The sequence below is a fragment of the Musca autumnalis genome, unplaced genomic scaffold (assembly GCF_047663935.1).
Source record: "Musca autumnalis isolate F117 unplaced genomic scaffold, ASM4766393v1 scaffold_2, whole genome shotgun sequence".
NCBI classification, from domain to species: Eukaryota; Metazoa; Arthropoda; class Insecta; order Diptera; family Muscidae; genus Musca; species Musca autumnalis.
In genome coordinates this window covers 89113529-89134391 of record NW_027411755.1, presented here as the reverse complement: position 1 = coordinate 89134391, position 20863 = coordinate 89113529, and the positions used below count along the sequence as shown (strand labels likewise).

Genomic DNA, 20863 nt, shown 5'->3' with positions numbered 1-20863 from the left:
ATTGCAGAAAGTTGCAAAAACTAGCAAGAAAGTCAGCTGTTTCCGTAAATGTATGAAATTTGTTTTTGTTTCTTTTGATATTTTAAACTAAACGGAACAAAAATATAAATTTTAAAATTGCTGTTTACTTATTTAATGCTTTAATCCTATCCACAACGCTTTATAATCTAAAAAATGTGCAATTGTGAAATTTTCTTGGTCAAAAATGTAAACATTTCTATTTGTTTACATTGAGCAGGTGATTAAAAGTCAGCTGATCAGACTTTTACGGGACAAATTTTCCCAGCAAAATTTTGCAAGTTCTCAGTCACAAAACTCTCCAAAAATCTCTCCAAACTTGCTCACTTTTGCTGGATAATTTTGTTATCGAACAGCATTCAGTAAAAATTTGTACGAATTTGTACAAATTATTGGGTTATCGTACACACCTAATTGCCACAAGGAAAGTTGCCTAATGTAAATATGGACTAATATAAATAATGTATATGATGTTTTGTAAAATTGTAAAAATACAGCACTACTAAACACATATTTCTTGATTTCAAAAACAAAAGTTTTCAGCAATAACTCAATAAATTTTTAGTGATTCCAAAGATTTTTCTAACAAATATTCTTCCTGTATGCAATTATCCTTTTAGAGAAATGAATTGGAATCATTAGAATTGAACATAAATCGAATTTTCATTCATGATTTTCTAATTTATGTAACCAAATCTAAAAATATTTATTTTTGTCTTTTTCTAAAATGTCAGTGTCACTAGTATTACTTACAACAACAAATTTCTATCTGTAGGAACTCTGTAACTCATTTTTTGAGTTACCGTAAAAATTGGTAAAATTAAAGTTCTAATTAACGAAATTTTTTCGCTAAGATAGCAACAAAAATGTAAGAGAAAAGTTGTAAAAATTGATGGACAAAATAATAAGTACATTTTGGAAATCATTAATTAATATTAGTATATTCAATTGTTTTAGGATAGATTGTTATTTAGGATGTTTATATTATCAATATTTGGTGCTTACAACACCATTAATTTGAACTACTTTGTGTATTCTTTTAGGCATATTGCTTAGAAGTTTGCTGCAATGTCTGTCTATAGTTATTTCATACCACATTTTTTGTACAAAATTTCAAATTCGATGTTTATTTTGAAACGATTGAGTACCAATGCACTGTTTTAAGTGTCCGCAAAGGTTTACTATTGGATTCGTGTCCGATTACTGCCTAGGCGAGTCAGGTAACTTTATTATATTGTCCTAGAACCAATCCTTGGCATATGAGGGTGCATGTTTTGGACCGTTGTTGTACTGAAAAATCCATATAAAAGGCCTATTTTCTTCTGTTTGTAGCAACATTGTGTTATCTAATATGTTTTTGTATTGGAAATGGGTCCCAGCATCTGTAATGTGATACATTGGATGAAGACCATACGAGGAAAATCAATCAGCCTCAAACCATTAGGTTGCCACCTCGGCACAGTGCGAAATATGGGAACTTTAGTGGAACTTTACTCAAAAATTAAAGTACATACAACTAATGCGATTCTTAATGAATTCCATTGCTAAGTATCCCATGACAAGTGGAAAGTTTGGTAGTTTGGTTGTGTTGTGGTGAGTTGCAGAATAAATCGCACATATTCTGAGAGGTAGGATATTTTTCTTTGGGCCAACCAAAAAATAGTTGCAGGTTCACGCAGGTTTGAAAGATATGCGACTTTTTCAAAAAGTCATTGGAATATTCATGTATCTATATTTTTGAAAATTTGATAGAAGAAACGGCATTTGACGTCATTGTTGGTTTCGTTTATGCCAAAATGGGTTCACCAATACTAAAAAATGTTGCATTTTATAGTTTGAACACTATTCTTGCTAATTTCATTCACATTATATAGAAAAAAATGGTCAAATTTCAGCAGTTTTGGCAGGACATCGTAAAGCACCTAAAACAAAGCATAGTTACACCAGATGTTTTTAGGTGATAGACTCATTTGCAAAACCGTGTAATCAGATAAACATATCCTCAATCGAAAGGCTCAATTTGTAAAATGTATGATATATCAATGACACTGTACTAAAAATAAAAATCTCACAAATATATTTTTTTCATTTGTTAATGTTTGTCGATGTTCGGGGGAAGGACGGTTAGGGTCAAAGCAAGGATCTATGCTGTAAATTGTTTTATTAAAACATGTTCTATTCAACGAATACAAATGTTTAAGTAAACTAAACTCGGTTGGAAATAAGTATATAACACATTCAAAATATCTCAAATGGGGGACTTCTCATATTGGAGCTATAGCAAAACGAGAACCTACTTTGTTAATATGTGGGTTCGGTAACTCTAAAATTGGTACAAACTTTTACAAAATGCTGTTCGATAACAAACTTGTTCAATGAAAGCTTGCAAATACTTTTTACTTGCAAAGGTATCGAACAGGCCTAATATTTCGCAAAGCAATTTTCTACCTACGAAGAACAAAATATGCGAAAATACAAACAAAAAGGTTGTTAAATGTACTTGGAACCTTTAAAATATGTCATATCGGCCGGTACCGCTCAATGGGGACTATACCAAAACGCGAACAGATATTGGCAATATTTTGTACAGATGCTCTCCATCCACTGAAACCCCAATATACCAATTTGCAGCAAAATCGGTTGAAGAATGAACCTAATGCGTAAAAACGATCGTCACCGATACGTGGGGCCTATAGGAAACCGTGGGTCTATGTGGCCCATATTTATCCACATACGATCCATAAATATAAGAAACAGTTTTGGAAAATTTTAGTAACCTACGTCCTTTACATTAAAAGTTATGTGTAAAGTGCCCATTTTTCTCACTGTGCTCCGTGTTTAATAGCAGTTGTGTTCCTTTACTTACCTGAGGTTACCAATTTTACCATTTGTTACCATTTTTAACCTGCAAATCGTTCCTTAAACCCAAAAAGTTGTAAATCTGGAAGCAATTTTTAAGAGAGGAGAGAGAGCAAAAATGCATTTCTCCTCTACCACAGGCTACCATACAAATTTATTCAGGTAAAAAATGGTAGATCTGATTTTTCGACATTTGTTTGACGATTATTTGACAATGAAGAAAATAACAAGTAAAAAAGTGTCAGTCGGCGCTGCCGACAGATATATACTCTCAGCCAATGTGAAGTAAAACTTTCACCTACGGACAGATCGAATGTATTTAAGGTCTCTTCAGAATTGTGGATTAGGAATTACCTTCACTAAGACACAAATGTTGAACTTTTGTGGAGGAGGTACCCTTAGGGAGGACCGATATGGGCCAATTCTAGGTTGAACAGTTCGAGAGTTATCGTTCTTCTCCGACCGCCACATATGGTGACATAGGGTTTTTTACACCTTTCGGGCTGTATTCCCAAGAAATATGGATATGCCCCCGAAAAAACTTTTAACGTCGTAATGGAGCTAGCGAATGCAGCAAATGACTCGAGGGCAGCTCTCAAAGTGATCTTATCCGAAATTTTGTGTGAGAGGTAACAGAAGGAGTAGACAAATATAGTCCATATTCGAATCTGATTTATATTTGGTAGATATATTAGGATGATCAAAGTATGGATTACATCGGTCACTCCTTTCAAGAATTATCGTGCGCACAATTTTTCAGAACCTTTTTGAACTTTTGTGGGGGAGGTACCTGAAGAAGTGGACCGAAATGGCTTGTCTTCGAATTTAAACTATGTTTGGACAAAATATTACGAAGGCCAAATTTTGGACCGAATTGGCAGATCCGTTCGAGAGTTATCTTGCGATCACATCGGTTATTCTCTTCAAGAACATTTTCGAACTTTTGTTGGGGATGAGCGGAAGGAGTGGACCAAAATATTACGAAAGCCTAATTTTGGACCGAATCGGTTGCTCCATTCGAGAGTTATCGTGCGCTCCAGCCAGCCAGACAGACGGACGGACAATGCTAAATCAACTCCAAATTGTCTGAAACGGATTTCGTCCAAACATACTTGGGGTCTAAAACCATTATTTCGATGAGGCACATTTTGCCTCAGCATAAATGCTGAGGGTATAAGAATGAACAAAAACAGAAGAAAAAGGCGAACGCTGACAAAACAAAATTAAAAACTGTGAAATAAAAGAAGAAAATTGAATTTTTATGTTTCTTTTTGACATTGCTACCAGATCTACCATTTTTTCGTTCCTTTACTTGTCTGGTAAAACTGCTCATGAGAGAGCAATTTTGACAGATTTCTCTTTTACCACTTTTACCATTAAAAAAGTAAAGGAACAAAGCTAGCATTTTTGTAACCATTATATGAAATTCTTTTCCCTTAAAATTGAAATTCAGCTTACCGCAATTGTTGCCGAATAAATTTATTTAATTTATTTTTTTTTACTGCTCTGGAAGAAATTTCGCCAATTTTCTCATGTACGTTTTCCGGTAATTTGGTAGCCCCTTCTATCGTCAACGCCTGCACGTTGTCGTAACAACAGAGAATAACGAATTCAAACGAGAGCTGTGTCAGCCATTGTTTAACAAAGGGACATTACTCTCCCATCAATTCTCTCTCATTTAATTTGGACATCAATGCCCTTGTATTCTCCGAGATATTCAATAGAGTTGTGTAGTTCCGGAACTATTGGAACTATATCCGGCTCTTTCATTTGTATAGTTCATATAGTTCCATCCGTGCATATAATTCCATTCATTTGTTTAATTCATTTTCTTTATTTAATTGCACACGCACTTCGATCTTTCTTTCAATAAACGTAAATCACATCCTCCCTGCAATTTATTTTCTTTTATGTCAATTCATCCACTAAAAGATGAAAACAAAAAGAAAGAGAAAGATTCGTTAAACTACTTCACTCTTGGAACTATTTAGAACGAAGGAATTAAAAAGAACGACGAAAGAGAAAGATTCATTGAACTATATCGGTCTCGGAACTATTTGGAACGAAGGAAATAGAAAGAACGATGAAAGAGATAGATTCATTGAACTATATCGCTATCGGAACTATTTGGAACTATGGAACTATATTAAGGAACTAGTTCCTTTTGGCAAAAGGAACTAGAAAGATCGATCCGCTCCAGGAACTAGATTGCCCAACTTTAATATTCAAGTGAATATAACATTACCTATGTCAACAGTAGCGGTATTCACTCATGGTGATGTATGTACTACCACAAAACAAATCTCCGGCATAAAATAAAACTCACAACAAAGTGGCTCCAAAAACAAACAGCTGTTCAACAGCCTTGTAGAAGTACAGTGCAATGTTTACAATACTTTTAGGTCCAGTAAATTAACAACCCTGTGGAAAATTAAGCTTTCATGTAGTTTGTTGTTGTGGGATTGTAAACAGTTGTACATCTATAATATTAACAATATGTACACGATCTATAATGCCACTTTCCCACCATGAGTGAATACCGCTAGTAATTGCAGATGAATTTGATAGGTCTCTTTAGCGAGAGTAACAATGGCGCTATCGTTTGTTTTTGTTGTCCTTTTAGGCCTACACCGTGTTTCTTCAGTTTTGTTTTGTTTTCATTAATTTTGATGCCAATCTCCCTCTTCAAGGTAAAAGTGCTTATTTCGACCCACCATCAATTAATTTTTATTTTATTTTTGCTTAATACTATTAGCACAGCTAAATTACTAACCAAACTTTATTAAAATTTACTCGGTTATAGGTAGATAATAAAAATGCTTGTTGCATCATTGAATACAAATGGAAGTTTCGAAATGTAAAGCAGCTCACATCTCTCTCGAGAAAAAAACTGATGTTGAAGCACAACATCAAACATAAACTTTTATTTACTTATTATAGATGGGATTCTACCCTGAATTTACCCATGTTTTGGGTAAATACCCAGTAAATACCTTTTTTGGATATTTATTTGGGTTAAAGACATAAATATAACAAGATAGGACATTTTAATTTTATCATTCATCAGTGAATGCGTTTTGAATTTAACATATTAGCTGTGTCTTTTTACGTGATAATTAGTAATAATTATTACTAATGTTGCAGATTTTGACAGTTGTATAAAGGAAAAGTTGCTGAAAAAATGTTTCAGCAACATTTAGTAAGTAAAAAGACACACCTAATGTAATTTTACGAAATTTTCCTTCTTGATTGCTATTTTAAGTTACCAGCAACCTGCATTGTTTCTGTTAAGGGTAATGTTTCTATACATTGTTTCATAAACATTTTTTGTTGCATACATTAGGTTTGTCCTCGTACATACTATATGTTGCTGAAACACTTTTTTCAGCAACTTTTCCGTTATACAACTGTCAAAATTCGAAACATTTGTAATAATTATTACAAATTATCGAGTACACGGATAGGAATAATATGTCTTGTCTTTATAGTTGTATGTCTTTGTTTGGGTATTTAAAAATGTATATTGAAATGAACAAAAAAGACTAGAAAAACGGTTTAAATCCGCTCCCTTGACATTTTACTTCAGCTATGGGAGTGTCATGTAAGAATTCACAGATATTACCCTTCCAAGATTTCGGCATTTTTAAAAAGAAGGCCCGAATACAGGAAAACTACATATATGTTTTAGAGGAAAAAATTTCTTATAAAAAATGCTTAAAAAGCCCCAAAAATATCATTTTCGCAAAAAAATTTTTGTTTTCACGCAAAAAATCTCGGCGCTAAGTGGGTTAACCATATCGTAAAATTACATTATGCTAAATTCAATAACCATTCACTGATGAATGATAACATTAAACGTCCTATCTTGTTATATTTATGTATATTTATGTCTTTGGTACATGTGCGTATGTTTGTCTTTCCCATGCTCACGAGCATAGGAAATGTGTGTCGGTGCCCATAACTGCCCAGCAAACCAATCGTACCGATATCGTAACGAAATCGGAACAAATTTCGGACGTTACGTCCGATATCTGATCCGAAATCGTAACGATATCTTAACGAAAGTTGTATGAAGTGGTTGACATAATTTCGGAACGAAATGTCGGAGCGAAATCGGATCGATTTCGGTCAGAATTCGCAACGAAATCGGAAGAAAATCCTTGGGAAATTCGGAATTCGAATTTCTTCCTCCGAAATTTCGTACAGATTTCTGAACGATTTCGGAATAATGTCGTATGAAAATCTGAGGTACCTTCCGAACTTTCGTAAAGATTTCTGAACAATTTTGGAATAATTTCGTATGATTATCGAAGGAAAAAAATTTTTCTCTGATGCCTCTTTTTTATTAATAAATTTTCTTTGTTATGTTTTTTATTGGAAGATTATAATTTCAAAGATATCTAATGATTTTCACTGCTGTTATCATTTTGTAATTATAGTAGAGCAATGTAAACTTTGTGTACGAATATGTTGAGTCTATCAGCACTAGCTTCAATTATTATATGTTGCATTTATATTTAAAATATTTAAAAAATGTATATGCGAATTTTATAACCAACCATTTCGTTTTTCGACAACAAACTAAAATGTTGCTTGTTAGATATATACAAAAGGTGGTTGTTGGAAGGGAAATTTGTTTCCGACATATCGATCCGAATTCGTAACGAAATCGGAAGAAAAACATTAGCAAATTCGAAGGGAAATTTACTTCCGACATTTTCTCCTAAATCGGAACTAAATCTGAACGAATTCCCCTACGAAAAATCGTATAGAAATCGATACGAAATCTGAACGATTTTGCTTCCGAAATTGTTTCGATATGTCGGACATCCGACATTTGGTTTGCTGGGTGTTTTACATGTTTTATATATGTATGTATAGCGTCTAAGCTGTATGTGACTAGAAAAACATGTAAGCTGCAAAAAATCTCAATTTTACCGAAGATGACCAAATTTGATATTAGGAATATGATGAAGCGTGATTCAACATTGGTGTTTTCCAGCAAGGAGCACTTCAACTAACTGCTCTAAATATTCTAATATACCAGAAATTATGCTGTTGTTATTTTGGAAGATTTATCAAAAAATGGACCAAAATAAGCCATGTTTTCGTGTGCTTATAAGATAATATTAATAATATTGAATCCAAAATTTGCTAAAATGACACGTTTTCTCCCCTAATAAGAACATATTTGGTTGCATAGTTTCTACCTACATTTTGGGTCATTTTCTGAGTATTTACACATTTTTACCCATTTTAATGGGTATTTACCAATTGGGTATTTACCCATTTCCCATCTCTACTTATATTTTGGCCATATGTGTATATGAAATGAAAAAGTTTAATTGTATTTTTTATTTTCTTCTGAAAACAATATATGTATATATGCCTAAAAACACCATATATAATAGAAATTCACATCATTTATATCGACCGAATTTCGTAGTTTTTTTGGCCGTCATTTATAACAATGACGATTTCGATTTCGACACTAGTTTTAACATCCTCCTTTTTTGGAATTTGTCTGCAAATCAGCAGATAGGGTTTGGATGATTACCCAAAGTAATCGTATACCAATCGTATACTAATACATCCCCACTTACTTACCTATATGTATAACGTTTGTTATTTCAACATTACAGTCACATTTTCCGGAAGTGTCTATATACTCAATGCTTGCGGTTAATTATCATCTGATGAGCTTTCCAAAGCTTTTTAAGTTTATAGAATCCAGAATTTCCAATGATACCGCCCGTTATAATTTCAATAGATCAGTATTAATCGCTCTCATCGGAACCCAATCACTACGATCATATCGCTCATTTACTCAAAGAGTGGCATAACTAAATAAATTAATTTTCTGAGCTAGCTATTTATATTTTTTCTACTACTTCTACTTTATCTTGTGTCAAATTTGCATGCACATATCGCTTAAACTCAGCAAATTACAGTTCATTTACTACGGGTTTAGCATAATTCAACAAAAATGTTGTTGAATTTATGAAGCACTAAAACACTTCAAATCATGCTAATCATGCCTAATCTTGCTCAAAAATCTTAGCACTGTTGCCTGGCTAGCTGTTTGCAAGTATGGTCCAAGTAGTTATTTTATTATTTTGTGTAATAATATTTTTAAGTTGAGAAGTCAAATTTCAGTCGCCAACTTAAAACGCGTTTTTCTCGAAACTGGATTTTTTGAGATGTGTCATTCTTTGAGTAAATGAGCGATATGTTTTTCCGAATTTTTCTAATAAACGATATAACTGCACCCTAAACTCTGAATTTTATTAAATTGACTACTGAAATGTAAAGAAAACTCCATTACTTCTGAATTTTCTGACCATTCCACTTCGAACCTCAGAATAACTTCCTCCGAACATCGGAATTATCAATTTCAAACAACCTCCTCTGAACTTTGAACAACTTCCTCCAACCATCGGAACAACCTTCTCCGAACAACCTCCTCTGAACCTCGGAAAAATTACCTCCGATCCTCGGAACAACTTCCTCCGAACCTGCGAACATTGCAACATCAACCCCTGTTCGCAACTACACAAAGAAAAAAATGGCCTCTCTAACATATGTCCAAAACATATTTTGTAGCAAACATATATTTGTTTGCAAGCAGTCCCAAACATAACGCCTTTCGTAAAGCAAAAAAAAAGAAAAAATACTGGTTTTTCTGAAAGATTAAAAAAAAAATTTGGCGAGTTTTTGTTTTTATTGACTAACAGCCACCACACACCACCAAACAAAGCAGAGACAAATTTTGCTGCTTTTTATTTATTAATTCTTTTATTTTGTAATACTGTAACTTACCGTTTCTTCTAAAGATTTTCACTGTATTTGTTATCGTCTTGTAAGCATAGCAGAACAATATGAATCATATGTACATACATGTTGAGTCTATCAGCGCTAGGTTGAGATATTAGATGTTGCCTTTATATTAAAGAAATTACAAATTTGTAGTTGCGAAGTATTTGACTATACGAACTTTGTTTTTTCGACACCAAACGCACTGTAGTTGTTTGGTTTGTCGGTTTGTCAGTTAACTAACAACAATTGTTGCGACAGCGGTAGTTGTTGTGTGTGTGTGGTTTGTTGATAAAGTCTCAATGTAATCGTGAGACGATGGTGGGGGTTGTGTTGTGGTTTGTTGATACATTGTCAATGTGATGGTGAGACGATGAGACCGATGAAAATGTAGGGAATAACAAGCCCAGCAAACCAATCGTACCGACACCGGAACAATGCACATGCACACAGCTCTTTATTATAAACCAGCATTCCGCAGCTGCGAGAGCCCTGTTGGTACTCTCTTTGGCCAAAATACTCTCCACCCATAACAAAATATGTTCTAACATAAAAAATATGTTGGTACCTAAACATATTAAATTGAGATATGTTACAAAATGTTGTAAACATATATTTGTTTGGACACAAACAAATTATGTTTGGATCCAAACATATATTTGTTTGCAATCAGTCCCATACAAATATTTGTTTGGATCCAAACATATTTCTAACATATATTTTTCTACGTGTACACACACGAATATGAACCGGCTCCAAAACAGGGCTAACTAATTGTTATGGTTTCCGAACCGTCGTGTGATCTCGTTTTGGATAACCATTTCTATAATACTGGTAGTTGCCTGTATCATCCGAATTTTTTGGCGAGTTATTTTAAAATCTGGAAGCAGTTTTTCTTCATCTTTCAAATCCGCAATCAGTTTTTCTCCATCAGCTCTTGTTTTTGAGATATGGCTCAGTAGGCCTATTCTGTAAATATTATCGATTAAAAAGTTCTTAATATTTCTTTTGTTTTTGTAACAAATACAAAACAAACAAATGAAATTGTTGTAATATAAACAATGAGTAAAGTTGTTAAAAAGTTACTGAATAAGTGGGCAGGGCCCTATTTTAAATTTTTACCCAGATTTAGTTGGGTTTTTTTTGTAATTTAATTAACTACAAAATTGTGTATTGGGAAACTTGTAAAACCTACCATTTTATTCACAACAATGAACTGTAGTGCGATTCTCTAACCCATTTTTTGAGTTACCGACAAAAATCGGTAAAATTAAAAGGCTTATAATTTCGTTAATTAACGATATTATTCGGTAAGTTAGCGATCAATGAAAAGCAGTGGTAAAGTCCTACCGATAGCAACAGTGTTGTCAAGTTTTATTTGAACTTTTCATTCATAATTTTTCGTTTTAGAGTTACCGATTTTTGTCGATAATATGATGAATATGATAATATGATGAACCCGGAAGGACAGTTTTGCCATAGGTCAAACTTCTGAGTTATAGCGAAATGAATTCTTTCTTGACAAACTATACATACCTACATGACAAAAGCCCTAACGAAATTTGATCACGCCACATCTCAGAAGTTTGACTTATGGCAATACTGTCCTTCCGGGTTTATCATATTATCTTCATCGACATTCATCGCCAAAAAGAATTTTTCACCCCCAGCCTTTGATCTCCATATTTGCGCGTACTAATATTTTTCCTTAAAACGGTTAAATAAAACGGATTTTTTGTTCTAGAACTGCAACTAGCAAATTTTTCATAAGCGAATTAATTTAATTTGATTGACAACTCTATAAGCTTTTTAATGGTATACATATAACATTAATCGGTTACTTAAAACCGGTTCAAATATCGGTTTTAATGTCGGAATGCCCGGTTCAAAAACTGAGATAACCGGATCTATCCTCCAAGAAAATTTGTTACTAACGTGTTCATCATTACAAGAGCTATTTGTGGTAAATATTTCAGAAGCACCCCAGATGTCTACATAAGCAATAACCAATTGTTATGTTTACATACCTATACATAACCAATAACGAATATACAGACAAACAAAACATAGTTAAATTCTGAACCAATTCAGAATAAATATCAAAAATGACAATAAAAACGGGACAAAATCGATTAGTTGTCAAAGAGAACCGTTCCTAAAATCTTCTAAGCAACATTTTTGTAGAATATTTGGATGCTGAAAAATCTCATCTTGTGGTACTTTCACTACGGTTCAAGAAATAAAGGACGAAAAGGACATGAAAGGCATTGAGTTAGAAGAATGGAATGTTCTACAAAAAGATTCGCCAATCGATTTGACTGAAGACATGTTCACCACAAAACGAAGCTGCAACAACGCCAAACAGAGATATGGAGATATTTTCCCAAGTATTATAGGGAAAAAATAAAAAACTGCATCGCGCGATATCTCAGAAACTTGACCTATGGCGAAAATTTCATTTTGGGTTCTTAGTATACTCATCAAGGGCTTTCATCTCCAAAAGAAAATTTCCACCCCCCAGACTTTCAGTTCCATTTTGTGTCACAGTGATATTTGTCTATATGAGCTTTTTTGATAAACTTTTGAAGTCACTCAGTATAAGCTGAAATACTAGTGAAAATAAGTTTTGAAGCCACACGACATAATCAAAATGGCATAACTTCTTGTTTCTCACTAAAATTATCATCATATCATTACATATATATCATTTAATATCATATATACATACATAATTTTATTTCATAAATCATATCAATTAAAAGTGGGTTGTGTGGACCTTTTTCAATATTTAAATGAAATAAAAGTTATTATAGTCAACAATAGCCAAAGGTCATTCACCCATGCAACAGGAAATAAAAAATAAATAAAAATATTTTTTTTCACTTCAAGTACCTTTTCGAAAAAAAAATGTCGAGGAGGTTTGTACGTGACCTTTTTAGTGCCTAATTAGAAGAAACACTATTTTAGACATTAATAGGCAAAAGTTGATTCATTCTTGCTACAAGAAAATTATTATTGGGAAAAAGGTCGAAAAGTCATAACCCTAGTTAATACAGAATAGTAGTTTTGAAAATGCGAAATACATATAAAATGTCGCTTGCATTCACTAAAAAGTAAATATTTTTTATTTGTTTTCACAATAATTTTCTATTTCAGAAATAAAAATTCATTAAAACAAAAGAGTAATACACTTGGCTCGACAATAACGCAAATCTGGGTTGAGTGTAATTCATAAGTTTTATGGCCTGTTTCACTAAGACGATTCGAATTCACATTCGTTCGAACCACTACTATTCTATTCTATTTTTTGAAAAATATTTGACTCTTTTGTGTTTTCAATCACACAAAAATTTTCTATAACGTAGGAGTTTGGTAGTGATTCGAAAGAATTTGAATTTGAATCGTCTTAGTGAAACAGGCCATTCTATTTTCAAACCTTTATGACCTTTATTGATAATTTTCTGCGTTCTGTATTGTACTTCAAACGATGACAACGTTAGCACTTTTGTTTACAATACATTTGAGATATTCCCACATTTACTAATCTATTTGAAATGGCAGGATTAAGTTTTCATTTCAAACATGGGAATTGGATGAAACACAGCAATTTTATCTACATATGTACGTTACAGTATTTAATTATTTACCTATTCTTAAAATCATTGCACTCGTAAATACATAACTGATCATGAAGTTTGTATTGTCTACAGCCATTTATAATGATAACAAAATACATCACCCAAGTGTCTGTCTAACAGGGTAATGAAATCAACTTAGCTCTTTCAAGGTGAACTTGTCGCGCCTTCGGTTAACCCACCAACATTAAGAAAAAAAAAAACAATAGAAGACAAGCATAAAATTCATTTGGGAAACAATACGTGAATGAGAAAAAAAAATCAACAAGCGATACTAAGAACTTCATTATCGGCATAGTTTGGTGAAATTTGTTTTAAAAAAAGTGCGGTCGCCAGTTTTATACTCGCCTCGCGCACAGCACTGGATTTTCTTCATAACACTTTTAAAGAAATCTATCACTTTGCCGCGTGGACGTCGTTGTAAATCCACCACCTCCGGTAATATGGCCACTACGGGAGGAGGGGGAGCAGCCGCTACAAGTGTTGTAGTTCTGGATCGTGGCAATAACACAACATGTACAATAAATTTGCATGGTAAGTTTGCTATTTATCAATTTCATTCTTACATACATATTTTGGTACCATATGTGCATACGATAGTATATAATGGTAATATGATTACTTTTAAAAGTGTTTATCATTGAAATGTGTAATTGCTTCCTATTTTGTTTTTTGATTGACTAAGCACTTATTCGCATTTTGTAGGTATGTATGTATGTATGCATGCATAAAAAGTCTATTTTAGCAATTTTGTCCATAAATATGTATATATTTATTTGATTTGTTTGTGTGATTAATCATTATTATTATTAATTATATTTGTGTGTTAAACTTTTTTTTTTGCCAACCAGAAAACCAGACTTCATTTTTATTTAACGCTTATTCTTTATTGATTATCTTTTCTATAATTTGGTGTTCGTGTATGATATTTGAAACCATGTTTTATTTTCACCAAACAGTTCAATCTGCTAATAAAGTGTGTTATGGCGAAGATTAATTCCTTCGCCATACCGTAACCATTTTAAACCTTGAACCTATCGAAATGAAACGGATAATATTGACACCAACTTCTTCGGAGGATAAAGAAACATTGGAACACTAGTCATAAAATTGGAGAAGTGTTCTTTGTTTCAATACAAAGAACTAAGAGAACTGATGAGTCCAAGTGGCGTTGGACGAAACTAGTCTTCTCTGCCATCCCCAAAAGTAATCAATTTTAACTACATCCCACTTTAAACTTGTTTTTAAATTTGAAAACAATAAATATGAGATTAAGCTCAACTTACATACAAATAGTAAGTAAAACTTCAGTAGTACGATTCTCTAACATATTTTTTGAGTTACCGACAAAAATCGGTAAAATTAAAACGCAAAATTATGAATGAAAAGTTCAAATAGAAGTTGACAATACTTTTGCTATCGGTAGAACCTTACGACTGCTTTTTATTCATCGCTAACTTACCGAAAACATCGGTAATTACCGAAATTAACTCAAAAAATGAGTTAGAGAATCGCACTACAGAACAATATAAGTTTTCAATGAATTGAATTAATCGAGCTTACATAACCTCAGTCCCTTAGCTGGCCAGATATCAGTATTAAACTACTGTTCAAGATTAAGCGTGATTTGGAGTGTTTTAGTGATTCATAAACTCAAAACATTTTTTTGTTGTTTTGAATCAAACGCCTGGTAAGCTGTAACTTCTTGAGTATTAGAGATATGGCTGTATATTGCGAAAAGACTTGTTTTGGGGGTCAAAAACGGCAAAGTGCAAAAATGGGTTTAAATAAATATTTTTCGGCTGATACTATTTTATAACACAATTTTATGCAAAAATTAGCAGCGGGCCATGTATATTTAAAGATTTTTTCAACCCACGGTAATGACATAGACCCACGGAAATGATATTTAAATATTAAATTTTTTAAGATTCATTTGTCCTTTTATTGTTTTATTTAACTACAGCCTTGACTTTTAAATCGGTATATTTGGATATAGTTCCCAAGTACAATTTAACATATTCACAGTGGTGTAGGGTATCATATAGTCGGGCCCGGTCGACATGATCCTTTCCGACCATTTTTTTTTTTCATATAAATATGAAGAATATTTTATTTTGATTTTCGAGCCTTGCTTAAGGATATTTTGTTTTACTTATTCCGTTTCTAATAATTTTAATTTTTTCAATATATTTAACCCTAAATGCGTCGGGACACAGAAGCAAGTCTTTTAGCAATATTCAGTAGAAGTCGTAGAAAAAATAGAAATTGATAACTGAAAAAACGAATTTTGTGAGTTATGATGACACTCTTTGAGTAAATGACGGATATGTTATGACGTTTCTCGGTTGTGCTGAAAACCCTTTATTGACAAAAATCCGTTATAGCTCAAAAAAATTTTATAGCCCATTTAGATATGACTTCATTAGTCGGATTTAGCACATTATCAGGTTTTATTTGCTAAATCCAGCCAAAATCTACCAGATTTCCCATACAAAAATAAATCATCGTATCCCAGCAAAATGTTCGATGCCAAAGATGCTATTCAAGAATGGGTGCAAGTGAAATGGAATGTCATTTTTTCAGCATCTTCACTCATTCTTTTTACAAGAGCGTGACCCCCAAAAGATGCAATTCATTTTCAGATCCTAAGCATGTCATCTTTACTAACTCGATGGAATGGCATCTTCAACAATTCTTTGGCATGGCATCTATACCAATCCTTTGGCATGCCATCTTAACCAATTCCCAAGAATAGCATTTTCACTAATCTTTGGCATGTCATTTTCACCAACCCTTTGGCATGTAATTTTCACGTATTGTTCGGAAAATGGAAAATGCTGTATTGAAAAATGATTTTCATCTTTTTATTTTATTAATTCAAATGAATTATTGAAATAACTATAATTTATCATCATAAAGTTTACATCAATAGCAGTTTCTTCTCGTTGTTGTAACAGTAGTTAATATGTTTGTATTCTCATTTTTCTGCTTAATCTAATGGTTTGTAACCACAAAGCTGCAAACTTAAGTTTCTTAGCAGGATTGGTAGGGCAATTGAAAAGGAGCAGTATGTCGTGGGTGCCTGTGCTGTATGCTGGGCAGATGTTTTCCACGGTGTCATCAGTACTTGCCCTATAGGAATTTTGACGTCTGCACCATCCCGAGCGTATTGACCCAAAACTAATCTGGTTTGTCCTGACAGCTGGCGCTTCTCAGCTGCGATAGATGGTAGATGTTCTCCAAGGACCGCATTCACACGACAACTGTTTACTGCATCTGCGACTGCATTCGTGTGAATGCTACTTAAACCTGGTTGAAAGGCTTGTTGATCTGGAGGTTCTCTCTTGTAACGTTAGACTTCTCTTTCTAGATTATGAGCACGGCTTGCTCTGAGTGAGTCCTCTGCTAATATGGAGATGGCCTTCAGCGCAGTTGTTGTGCTGCTTACGGATCCTATGCTATTGATCGGCAACTGGATGGAAGAACTATAGCCACAAGGGTCCTTGCTACGGGCGACAAAAGCGAAATCGGTTTGTAAGATTCACCTTTGCTGGCATCCTTTTCGGGCTTCAGTAGCTGGCCTATTTTCCAGACTTCGGGAACGATGTGTTTGGCAAGCGACAGGTTGTAAATTTAAGTGAGAAACTTGACTTCCGGCCGTCCCAGCTGTTGCAGTCTAATCACCGCCGATGCACGCAACAGAGTTTACTTCCTCCGCAACAGGTTTTGATTCACCTTACAAAAGGATTTTACTTCCCATCAGTGCAGTGTAGATTTCGACATTGACTCCAACTGTAGATTACTATTTCGTGAATTTTATTTTACAACGTTTTGGAAATGTTTGTTGTTTTGTAGGGATCTACAAATCGACTTTTTGAGCGGGGTTCTCTAGTGCAGGCAAGGAAACTTTTATAATTGGTCTGTTCCTTTACTTTTAAAAATGGTAATTGTTGCAAAAATGGTAAAAGTGGTGAAATGCTCTCATAGCATACAATTTATGCTTTTAAAAGTAAGGAAACACTTTGCGGGTAAAAACTGGTAACCTCAGGCACGTAAAGGAACACGACTAATACCAAAGAGCGCAGTCCGACTCCACTTTTAGCTCAATGATTGGGACTTCCTAGCATAATAAATCTTACATTGCTTTAAACGTACGTATTTAGATAAATAAAAGAATATCTACATGTGTAAAAATAAAAACACAAAATTCATCTCTATTGGATCGATGGAATGGGTTCAAATGCTAAGGAAAAGATCGGATCTATCACGACTTCCTTTGAATTGGTTCAAATGCTGATGAAACGATCGGATCTTTCACGACTTCCTTCGAATGGGTTCAAATGCTGATGAAAAGATCGGATCTTTCACGACTTCATTTGAACCAATGCAAAAGATCCAGTGAAATCATGGCATCTCATGGAACCACTTCCATAAAATTTTGCTGGGATTGAGTGGATTTGTTTTAAATCTGGCATAAACCCTCGTATACAACTCTGTTTTTTGCAACATGTTGCTAGAAAATACAAAAAGTTGCAAGCTGTCACAAGAAACAAGGTAGATGCATCGCTGAATTGCTACACTAAAAATAATTTAAAATGTAAACATTTGTAAACAAGGCGGAAAAATTAAATTTGTTTTGATGTACAAAATTGATTTTAATCAACCAATTTACGATGTCTAAACGATAAAATAATTCGTATATCTATTTTAGATGGGCAAACTGCGATCCAATAATTCTTTGTTTGCTCTTTAGTTAGCATTAGTAGCATAATGTGCTAACATTTTCAGTATTAAACAATTAATTTGTAATTTGACGTATGTTTTTTGAGACGAATTCAATTTACAAAAATTCTTTTGACGTTTCAAATTCGATCAGATGAGCTGATGCATCTACCTTGGTAATTGTGCTATGAACAAAAATCAGCTGACTGCCATTTAAATCCTACAAAATGTATATCTAAATGCAATGAGATTTGTACTGGATTTATTAAATCCAGTCGAGGATTTATGGCTAGTCTAAATGAGCTATTACACAAAGTTAGCTGACAATATTGTTAAAGCCCTTTTGAGATTAACAGGTTATGGCCACCTATTGAGCACCGAAAAAAGTGAGTTTTCATGATTTTTTTACATGAAATCTTCCAAACGTTTTTGAAAGAAAATTTTCCATCTAAAAAGCTACACCTTTCGAAATTGTTTTTGTTGAAAAATATTGCACAGTGGTCTGACAAATGCGGTGTCCACTGTAACTCTAAAACGAATAGACCGATCAGCACATGTTTTTGTGGGATCATTAAAAATCTAATAATCTTGAACTTAAGCGAAGCGGAATTAAAAAAAAAATCCATTTAAAAAATGGTGAACTGTCAAAGTCAAAATTAAGATTTTAACTAAAAAAAATGACAGTTTTTCACCATAAATACGTCAAAAATTTTTTTAAGAATTCTCTTGCTTAACGACGTACTTTTTATGTGTATAATAATCCCACAAAAACATATGAAGATCGGATCATCCGTTTTCGAGCTACAGTGGAAACCAATTTCAAAAATGCAATTTAGAGAAAACCGCGTTTTAAACTTCGATGTTATATACAAATCACAATGATTTATAACGCTCATATCTCAGCTAAGTTTTGTCCGATCGACTCGACATTTTTTGCAACATATTCTATTCTACCTGTACTTTTAAATGAGCAAATATTTTTTTTTTTTGATTTTGTAGAATTTGTAAGTGCCATAATCTCTTAATAAAATCAACAAATTTTTGGGTAACCAGACATACCACGTAAAATACGATTTGTAACGTTAAAAAAACAAACATTGCAAATGTGTTCTATACATTATTAAAACTGTTTTCACAATTCCCACTTTATTCTAAAAATACGCTTTTCAATACTATTTAACTGTTTTCAAATAAATTTATGAATGAATAATCAATTCAAACATAAGGGTTTGACAAAATGTGAACTCATGCCAAAACCTACATAAAACTTTCAACAAACATTATTTACTTACTCTGTATGTACCAATTGGAACATACATATGTACATATCTAGACACTTGAATATTCAAACAATTACAGGCAAAATCTTCCCACGTAAACAAAGAAGTTAACGGGTAAAATACGGTGAATGAACAGTGTTTTTCGACATGAATATAAACCAGATTGTGGAGGTAACTCTTATCGTTTATTACTTGTGAAAATAAATAATGTTGTGAGTAAAGGAAATACAAGTCCATATTTATATTAGGCAATTTTCCTTGCGGCAATTGTCAGTTTGGTGGAGAGAGATGAGGCATATGGTAACCCTTTGCCTCTCAACACCCTCTTTCACCTACAAGCTGACAATTGCCGCAAGGAAAATTGCCTAATGTAAATATGGACCAATTTAAAACTGACCAAATTTGTAAATTCTTGCAAGTTCCCTAACAGGCATAATAATGCATAAAAAATTTTATGTATTTTTTGGTAAAAATTTGTTTATCCGATCGCCCATCCATTGCAAATTGTAATCTAATTCCGGTCCGCAGTTATATAACAATCGTCACGAAATTTTGAATGGAGGTTTCCGACCTACAGTTTTAGGCGATGATCGTAAAACATTTAGTGACTGAAAAGAACTAAAAATCGAATTATGCCCTAATTTTGTTGTCGTTCTATTGTTATGGAACACAGATGTAGCATACAAATCGTTGTATTGTGATCAGATTATATAATAGTTATGGTCAAGGCAAATTGAACAGTTAACATATTCGTCGAACAGCAACAATAAAATACTTCTTATTGTACACTTAAAATTTCAAAATTTGTTTTTGTTTTGCATGAAGAATTCAGTTTAAAATAACTCTTTTGACATTGCATGTTCAATCAGCTGGCAAGAATCGGCGGCACATAGATCCTTCTGGAATAATGAAACCCTCTGTGGGGAAACCCAGAGGAGAACAAAAGTAACCTAGTTTTAATGAGTTAAACATACATATGTACATTAGTAGACTGACAGCATTGTTACAGGACACCTAGGGCTATAAGCGCACATGTACAAATAGGCTGTGAAGAAAACAGTGAATGCAGAGCGAGTGGAGAGGAACACTTTCCCTGTCGCAACCCTATGAACCCAAATCTACGAAAACGACACAGTACAAGACACAACCAAATTTGTGCAAACGAGTTTAAACCCTAAGAGATTTAAATATAACCTCCTCCAGACTGCGAACTAAAACGCACAACTGGCCTACTCTGACTTAAGTGTATGCCCATTTTGCGATTTTGTATCGCCCCTCTTTCTCAACCTGAAATTTTACAAATTCAATGCGTTTACCTTTTTAATTCATTTTTCGAGTTATCGACAAAAATCGGTAAAATTAAAATGCTTATAATTTCGGAAATTAACGAAGTGTTTCGGTAAGTTAACAACCAAAATAATGTCGACAATTTCTACCGATAGCAACAGTGTTGCTGATACTTTTCATTCATAACTTTGGATTTTAATTTTACCGATTTTTGTCGGTAAATGAGTTACAGAATTCCACTACTGA

The 20863-nt window shown here is 33.4% G+C and overlaps 1 protein-coding gene across 23 annotated transcripts in view; it reads left to right on the top strand.

The window, feature by feature from the left end:
- The window catches only part of LOC141394209 (uncharacterized), a 108112-nt gene that overhangs the window by 25684 nt on the left and 61565 nt on the right, over positions 1-20863 (top strand). For 7 of the 23 annotated variants that reach the window (XM_073968211.1, XM_073968190.1, XM_073968206.1 and 4 more), the window contains one exon: positions 13468-13859. In XM_073968211.1, coding sequence (XP_073824312.1) covers positions 13769-13859 — 91 coding nt within the window. In that variant the 5' untranslated portion in view covers positions 13468-13768. Of the gene's footprint in view, positions 1-13400; positions 13860-20863 lie in introns of all 23 variants that reach the window. The other 16 variants (XM_073968214.1, XM_073968198.1, XM_073968208.1 and 13 more) reach the window with 4 other exon arrangements.